The sequence below is a fragment of the Choloepus didactylus genome, chromosome 5, assembly GCF_015220235.1.
Source record: "Choloepus didactylus isolate mChoDid1 chromosome 5, mChoDid1.pri, whole genome shotgun sequence".
NCBI lineage: Eukaryota > Metazoa > Chordata > Mammalia > Pilosa > Megalonychidae > Choloepus > Choloepus didactylus.
This window is the reverse complement of record NC_051311.1, coordinates 132,625,730-132,653,288: the sequence shown is the minus strand read 5'-3', so window position 1 is coordinate 132,653,288 and position 27,559 is coordinate 132,625,730. Positions and strand designations below refer to the sequence as shown.

The 27,559-nt window shown below is 35.2% G+C and overlaps 1 protein-coding gene and 1 non-coding gene across 8 annotated transcripts in view; one reads left to right on the top strand and one right to left on the bottom strand.

Moving 5' to 3' along the window:
* The window catches only part of KLHL7 (kelch like family member 7), a 115,406-nt gene that overhangs the window by 49,451 nt on the left and 38,396 nt on the right, over nt 1-27,559 (bottom strand). For all 7 annotated transcript variants that reach the window (XM_037836891.1, XM_037836890.1, XM_037836894.1 and 4 more), the window contains 2 exons: nt 18,748-18,923; nt 16,632-16,806 (listed from right to left, as the gene is read on the bottom strand). In XM_037836891.1, coding sequence (XP_037692819.1) covers nt 16,632-16,806; nt 18,748-18,923 — 351 coding nt within the window. The remainder of the gene's footprint in view (nt 1-16,631; nt 16,807-18,747; nt 18,924-27,559) is intronic.
* Nucleotides 10,379-10,485, top strand: LOC119535635. Its single transcript, XR_005217248.1, has one exon. It is a non-coding gene; the product is annotated as a U6 spliceosomal RNA (small nuclear RNA).

The following is a 27,559-nucleotide window of genomic DNA, read 5'->3' as shown; positions in this document are numbered from 1 at the left end:
TTAATTTTTGAACATTTTCATTACCACACATACGAAAGTAATAAGAATAAAAATTAAAGTGAAAAAGAACAATTAAAGTAAAAAAGATCACTGGGTGCTTTTTTTTTTGCCCCCGTTTTTCTACTCATCCATCCATACACTGGACAAAGGGGAGTGTGATCCACATGGCTTTCCCAATCACATCGTCACCCCTCATAAGCTACATTTTTATACAATCACCTTCAAGATTCAAGGGTTCTGGGTTATAATTTGATAGTTTCAGGTGTTTACTGCTAGCTATTTCAATTTATTAGACTCTAAAAAGGGTTATCTATATTGTGCATAAGAGTGCCCACCAGAGTGACCTCTAGGCTCCTTTTGGAATCTCTCAGCCACTGAAACTTATTTCCTTTCATTTCCCATCACCCTTTTGGTCAAGAAGATGTTCTCTATCCCATGATGCCGGGTCCAGATTCCTCCCCAGGAGTCATATTCCACGTATGCATATATATTTTAAATATGTAAATTGATACATATATCTATAAATAAGTGAAACATTGTATATCCACAAACTTATCAAACTACTTCTGAAAGGATACACAAGATAATACTGGTTACCTCCAGGATAAGGGAATGAGAAGGTGGGGAAAAGAGGTTATCAAGGAGACATTTCACTATGTATCCTTTTATATCTTTTTCAATTGTGTATGATGTGCAGTATTATTGATTCATTAATAAAATATGTAAAGATTCTCAATACATGCAAAATTCTGTACATGGTGCATTTGTAAGAGGGATAGAGAGAGAAGACAGCTTTAAAGTACGGTTTGTGAGTGAATGAAACATCATTATCAATATTTAGCATTTCCTTCCATTTCAGAGTTTGAGGAAAAGCACTGGGTATTAAAACAGCTAGAAACCTCAGATGCTATGCTCTGATGTATGCTATATGTCAGGGGTCAGCAAATTTTTACATAAAGGACCAGACAGTAAATAATTTAGACTTTGGGGGCCACATATGGTTTCTGTCACATATTCTTCTTAGGTTTGTTTTTTGTTTGTTTTAACAACCCTTTACAAATGTAAAAAACAATTTTAGCTTACTGTACAGCTTTATGAAAACAGGCCACAGGGCCTCAGGGCCAGATTTAGCCTGTGGGATACAGTTTGTCAAGCCCTGTTCTAGATCTATGACGGCAGTTCTCAAAGTGTAGTCTTCCAACCAGCAGCAGCAGCATTGCTTGGAAACTTGTTAGAAATCCAAGTTATTGGTTCTCACCCTGGACTCTTGAATCAGAAACTCTGGGGTCTGAGAGCCACTGCTCCCCTCCACATAGGTACTAATATATGGACACAATATTCTCAACAAGAAAAGAAGAGAAGGAGAGAAGGAGACAGACAAGAAGGGAACAAGTTCCAGTCAATGGGTCACCATGGCCCTACTGTGCTGATCTCTGGAGGAAGCACAAGCTGTGCCTCCTTCCTACTGACAAGTCTTTTTCTCTCCTAAGGATAAGGCAGGGGACAAATGCTCAGGCACCTTTCCCCTGAGAAGCTCCTTGCTCCTTAGGCTTATTCCTTTGAGAGTTATTCCATTCAGAATTAGGCATTATTTTTAAATTTCGAGCCAGAACTTGGCCTGGCCATTTGTCGTAACTTTGACTATGTATTATTTCATTTTTATTTTATATCTCATTTCCTTTTAATTGTTAACTCTGTTGGCTTAGTTTTATTCTATTTTTCCTATCACTTTTTCTGTTTTTCTTCCACTATTAATAAGAAGCACCAAGTCAGATGATAGGAAAGTAACTGATCTAAAGAAGCGAGGCTGGAGGCCTTCTTTTTCCCATTTAGCTCTTCACATGCTCAAAGCCTGGGAGCATCTCAGTTTCCTGAACTTGGTTAAAGAATTACAGAATGACTGATTTTTCTTTATTTTTAAAAAAGGAAAAGAAAAAAAAAGGTAATAAGCCTGGGAAGTCAAAGAAAATGCTTCAAAACTTACTGTGCAAGAGCCTAATCCCCATACTTTGCTGAATTTCTGGAATAATCCTGCTAACATGTTTCTAAATCAATTCAGAATTCACACAAGATGCAAAAACTACACTCTGACTGAGACTGGGTAGTTGTCTTCAACAGCTCACACTATATATGAAGAAATAGGTAGTGTTTTCTACCCAACGAAACTCAAAAGCCAGACAAATAGCACATAGTTTGGGAATGGAGGCGTAACAAAAGACCTGATATTAAAGTGTATGAAATCTTAATGTGAAAGCCTTACCCTAAAGGCATCTTCTTAGTCCTGATTTTCTTTTTATCTCTCTGCATTTAAGAGATTAGTGGCCACCTTTTAAAGACTAGTGGCTCTACCTATTAAAACTTTCTAGACTTTGTTTTCAAAACATCAGTATTTAGCTGAATTAGCTCTGTTACTTCTCCTTTCATGGTTCTTTTCCTTCTTCCACCCCTTAAATGTAGGTGTTCATAATGACTGTCCTCCATAAACATTCTCTTCTGTTTTTCCCCTGACAAACTTAACTGGTCTTTTTTAGTCTGTTTTTTTTTTCTATTTCATTTTTATTGAGCAAAAAGGGATATTACTATACACTGATGTATACTTATACCACCTATGAAAATTTTCCATATTTTTAGATATTCTTCTGAAATATTTTTAGTAATTATAGAACATTTTAAGGATATAGAATATTTTTTCCAATCTAGGGGACAATATTGGACCTACTTACTTAAAATCACAACTTAATAACATTAAATAGTAGCAAAGCAGGGGGCAAGTGATACTATCTAATTATTAGGACATTCAAACTTATTGCCATTCTTAAGAAGGTATGTGTAAAAGTGTTTATTTCACTTTTATTTATTTCCCTTACTTAGAGCCTGAAAACCCATTACTTAATCCAAGTAATCCTTGATTGTTGTGTTCCAGAGCACTTTGCAAAAACAAACACTAATCTTCTCTGGAGGAGAACAGGTTTCTCAAAGTTCCTAGAGATTAAGATCAATCAAATATAAGCTCACAGTCCAAAATGACAAAACACATGAGGAATTAAGCCACCAGGAGTAAATCAATAAAGCTAACAAATAGCAGCATTTGGTCTTTGAAGTCTCCAGATATTAGGATTATCAAACACAGAACATAAAATAACTATATTTAAAATATTTAAAGAAAGGAAAGAATGAAAACATAAGCATGGAAAAAAAAACGTCGAAAATGACCAGGCTAGCTTTGTTCAAAATTACCAATAACTGGAAGCAATCAAGATGTCCTTCAATAAGTGAATAAATAAGCAAACCAGTATATCCATATAATGGAATATTATTCAGCAATAAAAAGAAATGAACTATCAAGCTATGAAAGACATGAGGAACTTTAAAGGCATTTTGTTAAATGAAAGAAGTCAGTGTGAAAAGGCTACATACTGTATGAGTTCAACTATATGTCACTGTGGAAAAGGCAAAACTACAGACAGTGAAAAAAAAATCAGCGATTGCCAGGGGTTTGGGAGGAGGAAGGGAGGGATGAATAGGTGGAGCACAGAGGATTTTTAGGGCAATGAAATGATTCCATGTGATACTGTAATGGTGGATACATGATACGAGGCATTTGTCAAAAACACACAGAACCATGCAGCACTAAGTGTGACCCCTAATACAAACTATGAACTTTAGATAATAATAATGTATCAATATTGGTTCATCAATTGTAACAAACGCACCATGCCAATGCAAGATGCTAATAATAGGAGAAACAGTGGAGGGGGTGGGGAAGGAGTAAATGAAAACTCCGTATTTTCTGTGCAATTTTTCTGTAAACCTAGAACTGTTCTAAAAATGAAGTCTATTTTTAAAAGACACTCAAAGGCTGGGTTATGCAATGGATTAGAATAGAAACAGATGTAGGAAGAATTAGTGAACTGAAATATAGATGAAGAAATTACCTCAAATACAACACAGAGACAAAGATGAAAAAAAAATTAATGAGAAGTTAAAAATCATGAAGGATAGAATGGGAAGATTTCATAACACTCTAATTAAAATTCCTGAAGGAGTGCATTTTCAGAAGACATAATGGCTAAGAATTTTCCAAACTTGTTGAAAACAAGGATTTCCAGATTCAGGAAGCAAAACAAATCTCAAGTAGAATAAAACAAAGAAATGAATGCCAGACATATTTGGTGCTAAACACTCAAAACAGAGAAAGCTCTTGAAAGAAGCCACAGAGTAAATTCAGATTATCTACAAAGAATGCAAATTAGACTGAGGGCAGACATTAACAGTGATGATGAAAGCAGGGTGAAACAATATCTTTGGTGTTGACAGCAAATGTGATCAACCTAGAATTGTATGTTCAGTTAAACTTTCATTTAAGAATAGGGTGAATAATTATATGGAACTTTGAATAGGAAGTGAGATCTGGTAGTTTTATACAGGTTAGTGTGAAATACCGATACATCCCAAAGTAAGTTGGGCAGAGAATAAAAATATATTTGCACCCCCCCCCCCCACCGCCCCCGAGGAACTGGGGAAAAAATGTGGAAATGTTGGATGTTCCCAGCTGGGTTATTACTGATATTCTCACAAACATCGAGGATTAACAATTTAGTAGGCTGAGCACTCAATCTGGGGCTTGCCCTTGTGAAGCCTATTACTGCAAAGGAGAGGCTAAGCCTACTTATAATTGTGCCTAATGGTCTCCCCCAGAGAACCTCTTTGTTGCTCAGATGTGGCCTTCTCCCTCTCTCTCAGCCAACTCTACTGGTGAACTCACTGCCCTCCCCCCACATGGGACATGACTCCCAGGGATGTAAATCTCCCTGGCAATGCAGGACATGACTCCTGGGGATGAGCCTGGACCCAGCATCATGGGATTGAGAAAATCTTCTTGACCAAAAGGGGGAAGCGAAATAAAATAAAGTTTCAGTGGCTGAGAGATCTCAAATGGAGCTGAGAAGTCACTCTGGAGGGCATTCTTGTGCGCTATATGGATATCCCTTTTTAGGTTTCAGTGTATTGGAATTAACTAGAAGGAAATACCTGAAACTATTGAACTGCAACCCAGTAGCCTTGATTCTTGAAGACAACTGTATAACTATGTAGCTTACATGATGTGATGGTGTGATTGTGGTAACCCTGTGGCTCACACTCCCTTTATACCAGGGTATGGATGGATGAGTAGAAAAATGGGGACAAAAACTAAATGAAAAATAGGGTGGGATGGGGGAGATGTAATGATTTGGGTGTTCTTTTTTACTTTTATTTTTTATTCTTATTTTCATTCTTTTTGGAGTAATGAAAACGTTTAAAAATTGATTTGTGGTGATGAATGCACAACTATATGATGGTATGGTAAACAGCTGATTGTACACCATGAATGACTGTATGGTATGTGAATATAAGTCAACAAAACTGAATTTAAAAAAAAGAGAATAGGGTGTATAAAAAGACATTTTCAGATAACCAAAAACAGTTTACAATCAATAGACCACAAACGCAAGAACTTTAAAGGATGTTCTTCAGAAGGTCTAAGATGTAAGAAGGAATGGTAGATAAAGAAACTGGCAAACTGGATAAATCTGAACACACTCTCTTTAAATTTTATATATATATATATATATTTACACAAACATACACACACACACAATCCTATTTGGGAAGTTAAAAAAAAAAAGAAAGAAAATGCAGGACAACAATTATACATGAGAAAGGGATAATATAAACAAAAGAGTTCTAAGATTTATGTTCATTTAGGAAAAGGGTGCCAGTGTTAGCATCTAAAGTACACATGTTAAAATATAAAGGATAACCATTACAAGGTTGGATGCAGAGTGTAATAATTCTTAAACAGTAGAGGGAAAAACTGAATTAAAAAAACATCAATGAAAAGGAGGCAGGAGAATTTCTGGAGTACCTATTAGCTTTTAGTATTTATGTGTATCAGGATATCAGGAGTGTGCACTCACTGTTTAGTATGTTTTACTTGCAGTAAACTGATCTCCAAAGATTTCCTTTTGAAAATGTTTCCCTCCTTAATTTTTAAATTCCTTACCATTTTACTAAATATTAAGTGTTCTTTGACAATTTTGGGGGGACGGGGACATGTGTTTGGGGGGACGGGGACAAGAGTAAAATGAATCTGTCATTATATCAGAAAGTTTGTTTTAAACTCACAGATCAACTGTGCCTTAAGATTTTTTTTTCATTTAGATTTTAAACAATGCTAGGATTACCATTTTAATACACGGCATTGGAGATCTGCTTATTTGTAAATAGCCTATTGCTCATTTGGAAAAATAAACCAGTAAACACTATTTTTCTATTGTATTTTCTATTGTGTATTTGTAAACAGCCTATTGCTCATTTGGAAAAATAAACCACTGTACAATATTTTTCTATTGTATAGAGAACCATTTTGTCTCATTATTCCCGTTTGAACTGAAGAATTGTATTCCATTTGGAGAGCAAGCAACTTAGACACTGATTCATAAAGTTTTCCAAGTTAAGAAAATAAAAAAGGAGGCAGGAGAGAAGAGACACACAGAAAAAGCAGAAAAAATAAAAAAGCACAAAGTAAGATGTTAGAAAGAATTCAAATATAGTTGTATTTATAAGAAATTTAAATGGACTATAATTTATCAGTTAAAAGATTTTCAGAATGGATTTTTTTAAAAATCCAGTTATATGCTGTTTTTAAGAGATCCACCTAATATATAAGGACACAAAATGTTTGAAAATAAATGGATGGATAATGCAAACACTAACCAAATAAAAGGTGGTTTAAGTATATTAGTATCTGATTAAATAGCCAAAGGCAACACAACAATACTTAAGGAAAAGTTAAGATCACAACATAAGGAAAAAAAGGTTCAATTCACCAGGAAGATAACATTTCTAAACTCATATGCACATACCCTCAAATACATACAAAGGAAAAACTGACAGATTAAAAGGAAATCAGGAAATCCACCATAGTGGGGGAATTTAACACAATTTTGTCAGTAACTTTGATAAATTAAGTGGATCAAAAATTAGTGAGGTTATAAAATATACAAACAAGACAGTTTCACAAAATTTGACAAGTCTCAACAAATATTAAAGACTTGGTCTCTGATCACAATGCAACTTAAAAGCACATTTCTATGTAACTCATTGATCACAAGAGAAAGCATAATGGAAATTAGAAAGTATTTTTAAAAGTCAGTTACAGATGAATATTCAACATAACATTTATGTAAAGTTTAAAAACATTCAAAATAATACTAAATATTGCTTATATATGTGGTGAACATTTAAAGAAATGTATAGAAGGAAACACCACATTCGGAGTTGTCACTTCCTCTCAGGTAGAAGAAAAAGAACAGTTGTGACTGGGATGAGGTTCATAGGGTCTTCTGACCGTACTGATTTCTTAAGGTGCTAGATGGGTCCACAGGCATTTGCAGTATTATTATTTACACTTTTTTGTATGGCTTAAATATTCATACTAAATTAAAAAAAAAAAAACCACCATGTGCTGGTTTGGATATATTATGTCCCCCCAAAAGTCATGTTCTTTAATGCAATCTTGTGGGGGCAGATTGATTAGTCTGTTGATTAGGGTGGAACCTCTGACTGAATTATTTCCATGGAAGTGTGGAGCCGGCCCACTCAGGGTGGGTCTTAATCAGATCACTGGAGTCCTTTAAAGGAGCTCATACAGAGAGTAACGCCCCAAGAGAAGCTGAGAGCGACATTTTGGAGAGAAGCTAAGATATGTAATCCAGAGTTTACCCCAAAGAGAAGCTAAGAGCCAACACAGATGCTTGCTGACACTTAGAGATGCTTGGAGATGCGGACAGAAGGATGTTCAGAGATGTTAAGCTAAGAGATGAAGCCCAGTGTTTACCCTGGAGAAGTTAAAAGAGGACTCCCCCATTAGAATCAGAAGCTGAAAGCAATGCAACCCAGCAGTAAAGGACCAGGAGATGCCAGCCATGTGCCTTCCCAGATGACAGATGCCATCGGCCATTCTTCAGTGAAAGTATCCTCTTGTTGATGCCTTAGTTGGAACACTTTTATGGCCTTAGGACTGTAAATCTGTAACCAAATAAACCCCCTTTATAAAAGCCAATCCATTTCTGATATTTTGTATAATGGCAGCATTAGCAAACCAGAACAGAGCACTATAGCAATTTGCCAAAATCCTCCAACTGTCAGAAAAATAGTTTTTGAAAAATATTTTTAAGTGTCTACTAGAAATAAATTTATTTAAACTTTAGGAAAACAAAGGAACTTTCTTAATCATACCCATCTACCCAACCACACTCATACTTATATTATGTATCCTGTACATGCACTCAACCACAAATCAACAGCCAGATACATGCCTAAGGGTGAGAACTAAAGGTATTCCCATTAAAGTAAGAAAAAGACAGGCTGCTATTTATCACCACTAGTATTTAATGGAACATGTCCTGAAAAAGCTATTCAATGCAATCAGGCAACAAAACAAAATAAAAGGTATAAATATTAGAGGGAAAATCCCAAATTAATATTTTCAGATAACAGGATTATATATCTAGGAAAAAAAAACTAAAAGAAATCAAGTGAAAAACAGCAAAGAGATCAGGAATGACTAATAAAAGGAAAAAGATATAATTCACAATAGCAACAACAAAAGATACCTAAAATAGATTTAAGAAATGCAGAATTTACAAGAAGAAAATTACAAATTCTCCAGACACATATGATAACTTACCTAGACTACAATAATAATTAAAAGTATGGTACTACAATGGAATTAAAGAGAAACTGGTGTGTGTGTGTGTGTGTGTGTGTGTGTGTGCAGGCATGTGTGTAAGTATGTAGAAATTTAGTTTATGATGTTTCAAATCAGTGGGGAAAGATGAATTACTCAATAATGGTACTGGACCATCATGTCAGGCATGTAGGAAAAAGAAAAGCTAGATTCTTATTTTATTTCACACTAAAATAAATTTCAGCTGGATATAAGGTTTAAAGGAAAAAACTAAACCCATAAATACACAAGATGAACATTTAGGTGACTCAAAAAAAATCTTAGAATAGGGTAAACCTTTTTAACCACATCACTAAAGCCATGCATTACAAAGGAAAAGAATATTCAGATTTAACATTATAAAAATAACTTAACATTGCACTCACCACTTAAAACTTTTTTTTCTCTTCCTTCTTGAAAGACATCCTCAAACAACAAGGAAACAAGAAATAGAAACATGAACTCCACCACTGATAATACTAGGAGAACTGTAACCCTGAAACATAATTTATGAAAACAACTAGCAGATAGAGAGTGTGTCAACCTAAATAGTTGAGGAGGGAGACACCAATGAGAAGCAAGCCAAATTACCCCGGAGAACCCTAGACAAGCTCATAATGGAGATACCAAGTACCCCAGCAGGTAGGGTGGGGCTAAGAGGAAATAAGAGAACTCTGAAATTCTGAATAAAGAAAAGTTGAACTTCCAGGTTTTCATCCCCTATTGTACATTCAGATGACTACTATACCTTCATCCCTGAAGAGCACATGAACCAGAGATGCCCAGACTCAAAGAACAGCACAGAGAAGGATATAGTACTAGAAATTTGCATATCAAAGTATGGGACCAGTAACTAGCTCTCCCCCACAACTCTCAAATTCCTGCACCCAGCTTATAACTCCCTAAGAAAATATCTAAAGATATTGACATTTGGGGGTCCCCAATTTAAAAATTGGTAGGTTACCCTGATTGCCTTACAGACGAGCCCAAGTATTGAGGATCCCACCCACATGCACAGTCTTATCTACCAGTACTGTAATAATTCACTTCTATAAATATAAATGATTGATAGACAAAACCAAATATTTAAGAAAAGCTTTCAATAACTACAATAAACAGAAAAAAAAACATTCAAAGGTAATACAGAAAATGCAGACAACATAAGAAAACTTCAAAGGCACTACAATGACTACTTTGGAGTGAAAAGATGTTACAGTCATGAAATAAGAAACATTTAGAGAATACTTAGAGAATAAGTAAAAGCTCACTAAAATTAAAAATAGCCGAAAAAGAAATGATTGGAAGAAAATTAAGGCTCTCTTCCAGAATACAGATCCAAGAGACAAAGATGGATAATAGGAGAGACAAGATTCAAGACTCAATCCAGGAAAGTACCATAGCTGAAGAAGCACAATATCAATAACAGAGAATTGAGAAAATTGTGACTGAAAAGATACAGAGAGTGCTCAACATGATGACTAAAAACAAAATGGAAAAAAACGACACACCAAAGTATATTATCATGAACTTTCAACACATCAGGGATGAAAAAATTTTAAACAGGATCCTAAATGCTTTTAGAGAGAGAAAAAATTAACAGAAAAAAGTATGATCACTTCAGCAGCACATAAGCTAAAATTGGAATGATACAGAGAAGATTAGCATGGCCCCTGCACAAGGATGACATGAAAATTTGTGAAATGCTCCACATTTTTACCTCTATTCAGGTGCTATTAAGCAAGTACATAAAAAGATAAACCTGTGGTTTTGGACATACAATGTGCAAAAATACAATTTTTAACAAGAACAACAAAAAAAGGTGAGGGGACAGAGAGGTATAAGAACAATATATATGTATGCTATTGAAGATAAGTTGGTATGAAATCAAATACGACTGCTATCGAGACACAATGTTAAATTTAAACCCATGAAAATAAGAAAAATACATGAAAAATATAAAAAAAAAATGAGGAGGGACTGGAAATGGCACAATAAAAAAATCAAATAAATATTAAAGTAGGCATTAATGGAAGAATTGAGGGTCCTAAAAAGTATAAGACTTACAAGGACAAAATAGCAAAATGGCATAAGAAAGTATTGTATTATCAGTAATTACTTCAAATGTGAATGGATTAAACTCTCCAGTTGAAAGACAGAGATTAGCAGAAAAACCATGACCCAATCAAATGCTATCTACTAGAGACTCACCTGAAATTCAAAGACATAAGTAGGTTTAAAGTGAAAGGATGGGAAAAACATGCCATGCAACTAGTAACCAAAAAGAGTGCTGTGATAGCTATATCAGATAAAATAGATTTTAAGTCAAAAATTGTTATGAGGGGAAAAGAAGGTCATTATATACTGACAAAGGGGTCAATTCAACAAGAAGACATAACAATCATAAATATATTTGTAGCATCTAAAAGCAGAACCGAAAATATATGAAGCAATTATTGGCAGATTTGAAGGGAGAAATAGATAGTTCTATATTAATAGTAAGAAATTTCAATTACCACTTTCAAAAATGGATAGAGCATCTAGAAAGATCAATAAGGAAACAGAAGACTTGAATGATACTCCAAACCAGCTAGACCTAACAAACACATATAGAACACTTCACTTAACAACAGCAGAATACACATTCTTCTCCAATGCACATGGATCATTCTCCAAGATAGACCAGATGTTAGATTTAATTTATTTAATTCAATAAATAAATTAAATTTATTTAATTCAATAAATTAAAAAATACTGAAATCACACAATATATTTTTTCCAACCATAATGGAATGAAGCTAGAATTCAGTAACAGGGAGAAATGGAAAACCCACAAATATGTGGAAATTAAACAATGTACTCATAAAAAACCAATGGATCAAAGAGGGAATCATAAGGGAAATTAGGAAATATCTTGAAGCTAATGGAAATGAAAACAAAACATACCAAAACTTATGGGATGCAACAAAGGAAGTGTTGAGAAGGAAATTTATAGCTCTAAAATGTTACACTAAAAAGAAAGAATTTCAAATCAGAGACTTAATCTCAAAACTGGAGGGTCCCAAAGTGAGCAGAAGGAAGGAAATAAGAAAGATAAGAGCAGAGATAAATGAAATAGAGAATTAAAAAAAAAAAAATAATGATAGAGAGGAGCAATGTGCCAGTTTGGATTTATTATGTCCCACAGAAAATCCATAATCTTTAATGCAATCTTGTGGGGGCAGACTGGTAAGTCTGTTGATTAGGGTGGAAAAGTTTGATTAAATTATTTCCATGGAGATAAATCACTGGAGTCCTATAAGAGAGCTCACAGACAGAAGGAGCTCAGAGCAGCTGAGAGAGACTTTTGGAGAGATGCTTGAGAGTGATGTTAGAGACAGTTGGAGATATTGGGAGATGCTAGCCCAGAGACATTTTGGGGAAAGTTATTTTGAAACCAGAACCCTGGAGCAAAGGATCAGCAGCCAACAGCCAGCTATGTGCCTTCCCAGCAAACAGAGATTTTTTCCGGATGCCATCGGCCATTCTACAGTGACGGTATCCTCAGGTTGATGCCTTAATTTGAACATTTTTATGGCCTTTGGCCTATAAATTTGTAACCTAATAAACCCTCTTAATAAAAGCCAATCCATTTCTGGTATTTTGCATATGGCAGCTCCAGCAAACTGGAACAGCAACAAAACCAAAAGTTGGTTCTTTGACAAGATCAATAAAACTGACAAACTTGAGCTAGACTGACAATGAAAAAAAGAGAGAGGACACAAATAACTAAAATCAGAAATGAAACCCCACCAACCTCACAGAAATAAAAAGGACTATAAGAGAATACTATGAACAACTGTACTCCAACAAATTAGATAACCTAGAGGAAATAGACAAATTCCTAGAAATACACAAACTACCTACACTGACTCAAGAAGAAACAGACAATCTCAACAAAACTACAACAAGTACAGAGATTGAATCAGTCATCAAAAACCTCCCAACAACAACAAAAAAAGCCCAGGACCAAAAGGCTTCACAATTGAATTCTACAAAACATTCCAAGAATTAATACCAATCCTGCTCAAAAATTGAAGAGGAGGGAACACTATCTAACTCATTTTACGAGACCAATATCACCCTCATACCAAAGCCAGATAAAGGTACCACAAGAAAAGAAAATTACAGATCAATATACCTTATGAACATAGATGAAAAATCCTCAACAAAATACTAGCAAACTGAATCCAATACACATTAAAAGAATTATAAACCATGATCAAGAGGGATTTATCCCCAGTATGCAAGGATAGTCAACATACGAAAATCAATAATGTAATACACCACATTAATAGACTGAAGAAAAAAACCCACATGATCATCTCAATTGATGCAGAAAAGGCATGACAAAATCGAGCACTCCTTCTTAATAAAAACATTTTAAAAACAAGGAATACAAAGAAACTTCCTCAGCATGATAAAGTGCATATATGAAAAATAGCAAACAACAAAGATGACCTACATAAATGGAAAGACATTCCATGTACATGGATTGGAAGACTGTTAAGATGTCAAGTCGACCCAAAGCAATTTACTGATTCAATGCAATTCCAATCAAATTCCAAAAGCCTTTTTACTGAAATGGAAAAGCCAATCATCAAATGTATATGGAAGGCTGAGGGTCCCCAAAGAGCCTAAGCCATCTTGAAAAAGAACAGTGTTGGAAGACTCACACTTCCCAATCTTAAAACTTATTACAAAGCCATAATAATCAAAACAGCATGGTGTGACTTTTTACGAGGGCACTAAGCCCACTCAGTTGGGAACAAATAGTCTCTTCAACAAAAGGTGCTGGAAAAACTGGATGTTCACATGCAAAATAATGAAGGTGGACCGCTACCCTCACACCATATAACAATCAACTCAAAATGGATCAAAGACCCAAATATAAGAACCAGAGCCATAAAACTCCTAGAAGAAAACATAGAAGAGCACCATCAGGACCTTGTGCTTGGCAATGGTTTCTTAGACTTTACATCCAAAGCACAAGCAATAAAAGAAAAAAATAGATAAATGAAACCTCATCAAAATCAAAAACTTTTGAGCACCAAAGGACTTCATCATGAAAATAAAAAAGACAATCTGCACAATAGGAGAAAATATTTGGAAACCACATATTCAATAAGGATTTAATATCTGGAATACATAAAGAAATCCTAGAATGCAACAAAAAGACAAACAACCCAATTTAAAAATGGGCAAAAGCCTCTCTCTCTAGCTAAGCCAACTTGGCAGGTGAAATCACTGCCCTCCCCCCTATGTGGGATCAGACACCCAGGGGAGTGAATCTCCCTGGCAACGTGGAATATGACTCCCAGGGAGGAATGTAGACCCGGCATCGTGGGATGGAGAACATCTTCTTGACCAAAAGGGGGATGTGAATAGAAATGCAATAAACTTCAGTGGCAGAGAGATTCCAAAAGGAGCCTAGAGGTCACTCTGGTGGGCACTCTTATGCACAATATAGACAACCCTTTTTAGGTTCTAATGAATTGGGGTAGCTGGTGGTGGACGCCTGAAACTATCAAACTACAACCCAGAACCCATGAATCTCGAAGACAATTGTATAAAAATGTAGCATATGAGGGGTGACAATGTGATTGGGAAAGCCATATGGACCACACTCCCCTTTGTCTAGTTTATGGATGGATGAGTAGAAAAATAGGGGAAGGAAACAAACAAACAAACAGACAAAGGCACCCAGTGTTCTTTTTTACTTTAATTGCTTTTTTTCACTTTAATTATTATTCTTGTTATTTTTGTGTGTGTGGTAATGAAGGTGTCAGGGATTGATTTTGGTGATGAATGTACAACTATGTAATGGTACTATGAACAATCGAATGTATGATTTGTTCTGTATGACTGCGTGGTATGTCACATACCACATAAAATGAATATTAAAAAAAAATGGGCAGAAGACTTGAATAGATATTTCTCCAAAAAAGATATGCAAAAGGCCAAAAAGAACAAGATGCTGAACAACATTAGTTATTAGGGAAGTACAAATCAAAACTACAATGAGATACCTTTTCATATCCACTAGAATGGCTACTTTTTAAAAATGGAAAATTACAAGTATTAGAGAGGATGCAGAGAAATAGGAACATTCATTCATTGTTGGTGGGAATGTAAAATGGTGCAGCTGCTCTGCAAGACAGTTTGGTGGTTCCTCAGAAAGTCAAGTATAGAAGCACCATATGTCCTGGCAATCTCACTTCTAGGTATACACCCAAAAGAATTGAAAGCAGGGACTCAAACAGATATTTGCAGACCTGACGTTCATAGTGGAATTAGTCACAACTATCAAAAGGTGAAAACAACCCAAGTGTCTATTGACCAATGAATGACTAAATAAAATGTGTTATATACATACAATGGAATATTATTCAGCCATAAAAAGGAATGAAATTCTGATACATGCAACAACATGGATGAACCTTGAAGATATCATGTTGAGTGAAATAAGCCAGACAGAAAAGGACAAATATTATAAGATCTCACTGATATGAAGTAATTAGAATAGGCATATTCAAAGAATCTGAAACTAGAATATAAGCTATCAAGGGCCAGGATGCAGGTAGGGAATGGGGAGTTAATGCTTAAATTGTTCAGAGCTTGTATTTGGGTTGATGGAAAAGTTTTTGTAATGAATGGTGGTAATGGTATGACAACATTGTAAGCGTAATGAACAGCACTGAATTATATATTTGAATGTGGTTAAAAAGGTAAATTTTAGGTTGTATATATGTTACTAGAATAAAAATTTTTAAAAACACAACATAGGACTGTGCAAGTCAGTGAACCTTAAGGTAAACCATGGGCTATAGTTACAAGTATAGTTATAAAAATGTTCTTTCATAATTGTAACAAACAAACCACACTAATACAAATTGTTAATAATAGGGAGGTATATGAGAATTCTGTATTTTATGTATGATTTTTCTGTAAAGCTACAACTTCTCTAATTAAGCAAATAATAATAAAGGAAAGTAACTGACTGGCACCAGACTTCTCAAAAGTTACAATGGAAGCTAGAGAATAACAGAGCAATTCCAACTGAAAATGATTTTCAACAGAACTCTATAACCAGTCAACGTTTTAAAAGTAAAATAAAGATATAAGGTTTTTCAAGTCTCCAAATATTGACTGATCACATATTCTTTCTCAGGAACCCCCTATAGGACAAGTTCCATGAAATAAAGAGAATCAATTAAGAAAGGGGAAGACCTGAGATCCAAGAAGATAGTACGATCTAACACAGGAGAGGAGTGAAAAGACTTCCCACGATGATGGCAAAGGAAAACTCCTGGATAAGAACTGTACTTCAAGCCTAGGGAGCAAACAATCCATATTGGAATAGGCAGAAGGAGGGCTCTAGGAGAAATGTTCCTAAGAAATAAAGTAAAAGTAATAGACTGTTCAATTGTACAGAGAATTATATTAAGTGACATTTTACAGTGGTGTTGAGGGGTTGGGACTTAGCCTGCAAATCAAGAAAAATCAAGCAAATGTGATCACAGTATACTACTTGATTAAGTAAAATAAAAAAAGGAACTACTGGAAACAAAGTGTTTGAAAGCTATTGCATATAAAGTAGAAAAAGCATAAGTTTTTTTTATCTTTTATCAAACATGTCCCTAAAATATAAGGGCTGAGGTTAAGAGACCTCAAGATACACAGTTGAGAACCCCAAAGTATCTAGGGAAGTGCAAAGGCTTGAATGTTTCTGCCTGATTACTAGTGTGACCCCTAAAGGGGTTTAAGCCCAGGAGAAATTGGTTAAATGATCATCAGGTTATAAATGGATATTAAGGCAACTTACTTATCACCATCTTAAGGCATTCAGGATTGTCTTGAATAAGTGGTTCAGCTTGTACAGTTTTACTTAAGAAATTCTTTGATATAAGAGGAAACCTGACTTTAGCAAGGATATCAACCATGAATGGCTGGCGATTAGGTTCATCGTATTTCAACCACCTGACTGCAGCATCATAAACCTAAGGTGGAAAGAAACAGCATAATAAAGTTCTTAGACAGCAGCAACATTTCCAGTTACCTATGGTTATTCTCACATCAAAGGGGGAGAACCTCATAAAGAGACAACCATTTATTCCCAATATTTTATTCAGGTATTTGCTTTCATTCCCAACACTTGCCAATATTCTGAATAGTTTATACATTGCTGTAATGATTCTTGTAGGTGATCTTTTTTCTAGAACCAACTACTACTACATAATGTAATTACAGGAAGGATACTGAATTTATAATTATTATTTTTCAACAAAAGAGCTTTTTCAGAAGGAGATGTGATGTACATCTGTAATGAAAAACAAAACAAAACAAAACAGAACTATTGGTCAATGATAGTTTCAATATATGCCCAGGGTACCAAGAAAATAGGTTAATTTTCTTCCACACCAGGAGATATGAAGGTCATTCACAATTTTATTTCAATCTTATATTGCTGAATTGTGAATTGATATACATATCTGCTTTCTATAAAATTCCAAAATAACACCATAACATTCTTCAGCTTCACTGAACAAGTCCAAGTTCATTAACACAATTTGATTTACAAAACACAGTAGTTTAAACACACTGAAAACAAATCTATTACTTGTACACACACACACACATCTATCACACACTCACATGTTTCAACTAATTAAATCAGTTAGTTATGAGGTGGTGTTAACAGGGCCCAAGTTGATTTCCTTATGAGTCAGTTGCTGGTTTTCTTTTTAAATTATGGGGTTGGTCTATTTTAAAAATAAACTTTTAATTTTAGTATAGTTTGAGATTTTCAGAAAAGTTGCAAAGGTAGTACATAGGGTTCCCATATACCTCACACCTAGTTGTTAAAATGTTACATTAGTATGATACATTAATCAAAACTAATGAACCAATATTGATACATTAACTAAAGTCTGTACTTTTTTCCCAATTTCTTTAGTTTTTACCTAATGTTTTTTGTCATCTTGACCACCTGGCTGAGGTAGTCTTTATCAGGTTTCTCCACTCTAAAGTTACTCCCACACCCCATCCCTGCTTTTCCACATTGTATACGAATTGGTTAATTTTGATCACAGAAATGAGTTTTTTCTTTTGGCTAGTCAGGACCTCCAGCTTCAACCTGCAAAGGCGACTGGGCAAAAGAACATGGCTTAGTGTGAATGTTTCATCTTTAGGGCAAAAGTAACTCAAAGCCTATGATTTTCTTATAGTACCTGTATTTGTTTCCAATTGCTGCTATCAAACAGTGGGCTTTAAACAATACAAATTTATAATTCTGGAGGTCAGAAGACCAAAATGGATCTCACTGGGCTAAAATCAAGATGTCAGCATGGCTGCACTTCTTCTGGAGGCTCTAGGTGAGAATCTGTTTCTTTTCCTTTTCCAGCTTCTACATGCTGCCTATTTCCCTGGCTCATAGCACTTCCCACCTTCAAGGTTTGCAATGGCCTGGTAAGTCTTTTTTCACACCGCAACACTCTGATACTGACTCTTCTGCTGTCCTCTCCCACATTTAAGGACCCTTGTGATTACATTGGGACCACTCAGATAATCCAGGATAATTTCCTCCTCTCAAGATTCTTAATTTAATCACATCTGCAAAGTTCCTTTTGGCATTTAAGGGAACATTTACACAGGTTCCAGGGATTGGAACATGGACATCTTAGGGGTAGGAGGCATTATTCTGCCTACCATTTACCCAACAGCTTTATCTTTACCAAGTGGCCTATCTCTCAAATAGCTAGCCTTTACAAGCATCCAAAACCCACTTTTCCTATGAAACAGACTATATAACACCCTGCTTAATGTAAAAAACAAATTATATCCTAATTGACTCTTTTTCTTGTCATATATCCAAACATGAGGTATAAGAAGACAATAAGGACCTTTTTACTAAGGAAAATGTGAGAAGGCAATTTAGTCACCTGATCCTCTGCTCTCACAGTTAGAGTGTCCTGGTTGAGGAGATGAGTTACTCGCTTAACATCAAGTTGTAGAAACTCATCAGTTTTGTAAACTTCAGTAAAATGCTGATGAATAAAGTCATCTGCAGTTGCTTTCAATTCAGGACAGTCCAGACACTCTGCTAGAACACTTATACCTAAACACGGAAAGAAAACAAAAGAATAGAAAATCACTTTTAGAAAAGCCAAATATACTCTTGAAGATCAAGAATGACATCAGAAAATATTTGGTTCATAAACCAAATATTGAGAGAAAAAACTTCTTTGGATAATTGCCTTATTTTTCAAAAAGTTATAGAAAGAACACAGTATTCTAATTCAATTATCAATTTTGTAATAATCCTCCCAAAAACTTCTACAAAGCTGAAAGTTCTCCAAAATAACTATTTGCTTTGTATGAAAACAAACATTCTATCTTAGATGAACAGACAGCTATAAGAAAGCACCAAAAGGGTAATGACAGCTGTGTTAGGCTCCTCCCTTTAAAACAGACCCCTTTAAAACTGCCCACCAGCAGACCCCTTCTGCCTGCTTGATAGATATCTGCAGGTGATGGACAGAGAGAGTTAAAAATTTTTTCTACCATTTTACTGTCTGTTATACTTCTAAGAATGTATCTAGATAGAAAATGTAAACTATGCCCCGAAATTACTTTTTTGGGAAATACACGTTTTAGTTTATCCATATCATCTCGATCCCCAGAGCCATGAATAAATGGCAAAAGATGATTTCTATCTAAATGTTCTGATTCTAATAATGGACATCAGGTGTAATGTGCCTTAAGCTATTCTGCTCTTGTTTTAAGAATGATGGGGGAGAAACTAAGATGGCGGCTAGGAGAGACAGGGCAAAAAAAAACCTCAGTGAAAAATACTAGATAGAGGCCAGAAAGCAACCCAGAACATCAGTTCCAGCAATGCACCAGCTGGACAAGGTCTGCTAAATCCACAGGGACCGTGCACTTGGTGAAACCGGGAGTCTGAGTTCTGAAGTGAGTAAGTCGGCTGAACCACGTTGTGTGCAGTGTGGGGAAGCCTTGGGTTGGCATTTGGAGGCGGACTAGTTCTTTTTTAAAAAAACCCAAAAGTGGCTGCAGGTACGGCAGCAAGAACCACACAATGAAGCGCAGCAGGAAAGGGCTATGCGAACGCCTCAATATCTGGTGTGGAAGAAATAAAGATTTCCAGTAAAGATCACATGGTAAATAAAAATACCAATACTATTGTATTTTTTATTTGTTAACTCCACTATTTACTTCCTACAGGATCTAAAATACATAAAGTATAATGATAAATCAGTGGTTTTGGACTCAGTGTAAAATATGTAATTTTTGACAAGAACTACATAAAGGTGGGGGAATGGAGGAGTATAGGAACATAGTTTACGTGTCCCATTGAAGTTAAGTTGGTATCAAAGAAAACAAGATTGTTATAGACTTAAGATGTTAAATTTAAGCCCCACGGTAAACACAAAGAAAGTATCAGAGAATATGATCATAGAGATGAAAAGTAGAGTATGGGTTACGAGAAGTGGGGGAAGGGGCAATGGGGAGTTAATAAGAAATGAGTGTTGGGTTTCTGTTTGGGGTGAAGGGAAATTTCTAGTAATGGATGGTGGGAAGGTGATGCCATTGCAACATTGTGAATGTGATTAATCCCACTAAATGGAATGCTTGGGAGGGGTTGGAATGGGAAGATTTATGCTGTATATGTTTCCACAATTGAAAAAAGTAGACAGTCTAAATAGATAATGATAATTAAATGCCATAGATGATCCTGGATGAGATCTAAGAAAAGAGGAGAAAAAGATCAAAAGGACACAATTGGGACATAAGAAAAAAAAATGAAATACAGAATGTAAGCTTTATATCAATGTTAAATTTCTTGAACTTCTTAACTACACTTAACGTGATTACATAAATGAATATTTTTGTTCATAGGAAATGTACATGTGAATTATATTATTTGTTCAAGGATGTGTGCAACTTGCTCTCATATGTTCAGAAGACAGAGCAATAGATGATGGATGATAGAGAGGGAGAGAGGGAGGGAAAGAAAGAAATGGTAAAGTGACAAAATATTAAAGTTGGTAGATCAGGGTATCGGTGGAGGGGGGATGGGGTATGCTGGAGTTCTGTATATGGGGTTTGCATTATTTTTGCAACTGTTACTGTAAGTTTGAATTTATTTCAAAATAAAAATTAAAAAAAAATAGAATGATGGGGATACTGGCCAGTGAAATGAGAAGTCACAGGCTAAAAAAACCTAGGTTTGGGAGAAAACACAAGAATGAGTTGGATAATTGGCTTGGGGGGAGTGCAGGTGGATCAGGAAAGTATTTGTTTATTAACTGATTTTTGGCAGTTAATTTACTGTAATTTTGAAATTCAGTTAAATATCATGCAGACCAATAAAATGTGAATGTGAAGAGTAGTTGTTTATATGAAAATTAATCCAAAGGCTTAAGACAGACTTGAAAAAGAAGCTGTCAATTTAACCATCACCAAGACAACTGATGGAGATGGGGAAAAATGTTGCAAAACTCCAGAGCGATTCTGTACACAGACTCTCTTGCTAAGTTCTAAATCCATTTTAAGGAAACCAAAAGTAAAAAATCAGAGATGATGTATTATTGGTGTGATTTATGTAAGAGAGACAGTGGGTCTATATTTAAATAGGGCTTGGTTTTTCAGTCAAAGATTGGAAGACTGTGTATTACCTTAGAGGAAGTAATACCTTATTTAATTATTCACTGCTTTACTGACAGTTATAATTAGTCAACCAACTATGGTCCTGATTATGTCTGATAAGAAAATTTTTATTATTATTTTATTTTTTCTGAACTGACTGCATTGAGGAAACCTCCAGCACAAAGCTGAACAGCAGCATGTTTCCCTGTAAAGAATATTTGCTGTAGGTTTCAGATATTTATAAATTAATGAGGTATTCTATTTCTAGTTTAAGAGGAATTTTAAAACATCAGGAATGGGTTCTGAAAACACAAATGTGTTTTTGGTATCTGTTGCTATGATTAAAAGTAAATATTTTTCTTCCATAACTTGTTAATATAGTAATTATGTTCATAGATTTCTTACCATTGAATTACTTTAGAACTTCTGAAATAAATACTATCTGGTCACAAAGTATTTTTTTTAAATACATTCATTGTTGGATTTAATTTGTTGATTTTTTAAAGTGTTCTTTTTTTTTAAATCAATGTTTCTAAGTGAAAGCAGTAAAAAGTTTTCTGTGTGTTTGTGTAGGTGCAAATACCTGTTCTTTGTCCAATGTTGGCATCCCCAGAATTATAGCCTAGTAGAATGTGCTGGGAAAAGTCTTCTCATCTATGATTTAAAAATTTAAGTAACATAGACTTAATTTATTCCTTAAAAGTTTGGTAGAATCTCTAAGCCCATCTCTGCAAATAAATTCATTACCCTCCCCCCTATGTGGGACATGACTCCCAGGGGAGTGAGTCTCCCTGGCGACATGGGACATGACTCCCAGGAATGAGCCAGGCCCAGGCATCGAGGGATTGAGAGTGCCTTTTTGACCAAAGAGGGGAAAAGAAAGGTAACAAAATAAGGTTTCAGTGGCTAAAGGATTTCAAATAGAGTCAAGAGGTTATCCTGGACATTACTTTTATGCAAGCTTCAGCTAGATATTCCAAATGGCCACAATATGCCAAGTCCAAATCAACAGTAGGGCCTAAAATCTTAAAGAATATCCAGGTCCCTATCTGAGACTCTATAAAAGTTTCACTCACTAAGTTTATTTTTCAGAAACTTAAATCCTCTGGAGTATTTCTATGCCAGATAAGTCCCAAAACCCAGAGGCAACAGCCTCTCCAAGAACATTAACGAGATGCATCCCTCTTCCCTATAACATCGACACCCCTTTTCAATATGAACAAGTTTGGTTGGTCACTGCCTAGTTATCCTGGAAGACTGAGACAATGATCAAACAAGAGGGAGGAGTAGCAACAGACAAGACAGGATTTGACAAAGGATTACAAATACTGAATCTTTATAAAAATAAATAAATAAATAAATAAATAAATAAATAAATAAATTTTCGTCTCTAGGGTATTAGAACAGCTAGAAGGAAATAACTGAAATGGTGGAACTGTAACCCATAACATTCTTTGACATTTGCTCTATAACTACTTGTTAAATTGTATTTTGAAAGTTATCACTTTTCTACATATATGTTGTATTTCACAATAAAAAATGTTCAAAAAAAAGTTTGGTAGAATTAACTCAAATGCAAACCTAGAGCATTTATTGAGAACAGATTTTACCTTTTCAATTGTTTCATGTTTTCTACTTTTTATGTCAATTTTGATTATTTGTCTTTTGTTTTCAAATCTTTAGTTCTTATTCTTGATACTGTTTGTTCTTTGATCTTTTCTTCTTGATCAGACTTGTTAACTCTTTGACTACTTTATACCATTCTTTAAAACTATTAGCTTTTGTTTTTCTGTTCAAGTCTAAAGTCTACTGGTTATATTTTTCTATTTCATTAACTTATGAATTTAAAGAGTATTTTCTTCTACTTTCATTAGGTGTTTTAAAAATTCTTTTTCCTACCTCTCTGAGCAGAACAGTCAGGTCAAGAAAAGAGTGAAAATAAATGTATTCATGTGGAAAACATTTTAAGACCACAAATTTCCTTTTAAGAAATACTTTAGTCACATTCCAAAGGTTTTGATTTATTGTGTGCTTATTATTGTCATGTTTCTATACAGCCTATAAGTTCATTTTTAATGCCACTTTAAAAGTACTTTTCAAAATAACTCTTCAATTAAATTTTCAAGTGCTCAAATGTGGTAGGATTGGGTAAACAGCTAACCTTTTGTGGTTAATTTCTAGTTTTACTGTACTATAATTAAGTAATGTGACCTATATGCCTCTCCTGGGTGCTTAAGATTTTCTGTGGCTTGTGATCAGTATTTGTAAATACTCCAGGGGTACCTGAAAACAATGTGTATTCTCTGATTACTGGGTAAAACATTCTGTGATATCTATCTAAATAAGTTTGTGTTACTCAAATCCTTTCACTTTTTCCAAGCCTGAATTTTGAGATTTCTGGGCAATTCTATGAGTGACTCAATAGACTTCCAAGAGAGTGCTTTTCTGATAAATCACTAAAAGTTAAGTTTATTTTGCCTTCAACTAAGAAACCTGATTAGTACATATCTACCTCTTACTTGACTGGAGTACTTCTTCCAATACTAGGCTAGAAGGGATATAGGTGATTATACTTTGTGTCCTTTCAATATTCCAAACAAATTACATCTTATAATAAAATCCTTTTCTTCTCCCCGTCATTTGCAAACCTTGTGCAGTTATCTTCTAACTTGGTGTTACAGATGAAAAATTAATGGATTCTGATTCTCTGTCTTTTCAAAGTAACCTGTTGTATCAATTATCTATTGTTACAAGACAACTCCAAAAGTTAGTGTCTCAAAGTAACAAAACCTTATTAGTTCTCATAATTCTATGGGTGAGGTGGGTGGTTCTTCTGGTGGTTGGCTTGGCTTATCTATGCAGTCAGCTGGTTGCTGGATGGTCTAAAATGGCCTCATTCACATATCTGGTGATGGTGGCAGGCTAGCTTATCTAGGGGACATCTCTGCCCTAAATGGTCTCTAGCTTTCTTTACATGGTAACAGAAAAGTTCCCAGCAGCAACACAGTACAAACACCAATGCACAAGCACTTTTCAAGCCTATGCATCTGTCATGTTTGCTAATGTCCCATTAGCTATAGCAAGTCATATGACTAAATCAGATTATAAGGGGGGAACAAACACCACTTCTTAATGGGAGGAGCTACAATGTCACACTAGGAAGGTTTGGGAATAAAGTGATGGAAAGCATCTGTGCCCATTTTTTTTTTTTTTTTTAATCTAACACATCCCTTCTCCCTGAAAGTTTGTATATGATCTTGTTCTTTGGAAATAAAAAATATCATTAGGCTATTCTAGGGGAGGATTATCTTAGTTCACTGATCAGGACTGGTACATAGTATAACTTAGTATAAAAGTCAAAATTTTTTTTTGTTTAAACTCAAATAAGTTATCCTCTTTTTTTTTGATTACTGCTTTTTGTCCATCTGTTCCTTCTGGAAGTCATATTTCATATTAGTGCCCATGTGGCTTTCTTCCCTGTCTTTTATGTTTTCACTAATGGTTTCCTTTTCTCTGCATTTTTGCTTTTATCATGAGGTAATTTCCTTTGTTTGATCTTCTTTAGTTTGGCTTTTATCATGAGGCAATTTCCTCTGTTTGATCTTCTTCAGTTTGATTTCAAGGGCTATCCATTCTATCTTTCAATTCAATTCAATAATAATAAAAAAAAAAAAAAAAAAAACAAGAAAATCACAAGTTCTTTTTTTCCTTCCAAACGCATCCTTTTTATTTTTAAATTCCCTTTTATTTCTTAGATTAAATTTGGCCACAATTTCTTAGATTAAATTTGATTGTTTAGCTTGGTTTTGTCCCCCTCAAACTACTGGAGTTCCTTAATTTTATATGATCTTTGCCCATTTCCAACAGCTGCCATGGGTTCCCTTAGCACTTGTGGAAGTCAGATTGTTGGGATCTCTTGGGCAACAGAGAATCGACAGAAGTTCTCCAAATGCCTGGAAGAGAAAGCCATACTCAAAACGGTTCTCCTGGGTACAGAGTAGCTGTACTTTGTTCATTTGGCTGGGCCCTGCTTAGGTAGCTATGGAATCACTGTTTTTGTTCCAGGCTTAGCCTGAGAATCAGGCTCCCTTCTAGGCTGCTGGGCTATCCCTCCTCCTAGCTTTGTAAACAATGATGACAGAAGCTATACAGAGTCAAAACTCCTAAATGGCCTCCTCAGAAGCCAAAGCCTAAATGGTGCTTAGCATAAACTTGTTCCTGGTTTGACAATATTCTTTGTACTTCTATGTCTCCCTACTTAAGCTGTTTTTCTTTGTACTTGAATCACACAAGTAGGAAATTTAGAGGGCAAAGGATTTAGAAGATTATACTCAAGCCATCACCTTCCAAGAATTTCCCTAAAATAAATCTCTTCTTATAATATATTTTGTGAGAATATTATTTATATAACGAGAAATAGACAATCATAAATCTCAGGAATATAGACTCTTACTTTTGGATGGAGCCCAAAATATGGCCTAGACAACGTGGAATATGACTCCCGGGGAGGAACGTAGACCCGGCATCGTGGGACGGAGAACATCTTCTTGACCAAAAGGGGGATGTGAAAGGAAATGAAATAAGCTTCAGTGGCAGAGAGATTCCAAAAGGAGCCGAGAGGTCACTCTGGTGGGCACTCTTATGCACACTTTAGACAACCCTTTTTAGGTTCCAAAGAATTGGGGTAGCTGGTGGTGGATACCTGAAACTATCAAACTACAACCCAGAACCCATGAATCTCGAAGACAGTTGTATATAAATGTAGCTTATGAGGGGTGACAGTGGGATTGGGAAAGCCATAAGGACCACACTCCACTTTGTCTAGTTTATGGATGGATGAGTAGAAAAATAGGGGAAGGAAACAAACAGACAAAGGTACCCAGTGTTCTTTTTTACTTCAATTGCTCTTTTTCACTCTAATTATTATTCTTGTTATTTTTGTGTGTGTGCTAATGAAGGTGTCAGGGATTGATTTAGGTGATGAATGTACAACTATGTAATGGTACTGTAAACAATCGAAAGTACGATTTGTTTTGTATGACTGCGTGGTATGTGAATATATCTCAATAAAATGAAGATCTAAAAAAAAAAAAAAAAAACTAAACAATGGGATTCTATAAACCCAATTTATTATATTTTAGCAATCTTAAAGTCTTAATTTCCTTAAAGCCCCAGATGTTCTGAATGGCTCTTGGGGCTGAGCTATAAGTAGAGTACTTTCATTAGAATATTAAATGTGGGCATAGAGGACTTGGGGAACTGTCTTTCATTATTTCTGAATCTGCTGTTCTTCAAAGATAACAGTTATCATCTCATATTTGTAAGATAAAGAATAGTTTAAAAACAAACAAACAAACAAAAAAACAAAAAACAAACAAACAAACAAAAAAATATATGGCCTAGAGAGATGGAAGGAACTCATCCCAGAGTGTCTCTTTCATAGAAGGGATTGGAGTACTGTTTTTTTTATTTCCCAATATAGGGATCATTTCACTATATAGATCCCAGGTTACTTTTTAAGGCATTTCATCAGTATATTCATTTGCATAGCTGTTCCCTGCCTGCTTCCATCTAGTCCAATTCCTTTTCTGGATACCAGGCCAAGTCTCATTCTTATCTCCTTTGCCTGCCTTTTATCACCCACTAAAATTTATTCTCCATCCTTTCCAATTGCAAGGATGCTTACAAGAGTTCTCATGCATTTCCAGGAGCCAGGTGCTCCAGCCTTTGCTTCTTTTCATCAGCACCCTTCATGCTCTCCCCACAACACTCTCCCCAGGTCAAAATTCTCTGCCTTAGCATTGGATGGATTTCAGCCTTCTCTGACTTTCCTTAATTCCACTTTTCTTTCCTCCTCCTTTCCTGGCACTCACACTCTGCCCCTCTTCTTTAAACCCTCAGAATCACAGTAGGGGTTGGAAAATATAATTACAAAGATTTGGATATTCACTCAGGTACCACTAAGGATTACTTCACAGAGGAAAGCAAAGAATACTCTGGAAAACTCTCACCAACTTTTTCTGCTTCTCTCATCATCAATATTTAAATACAAAATACTTACTTTATTAATAGCTTCCAAATGGA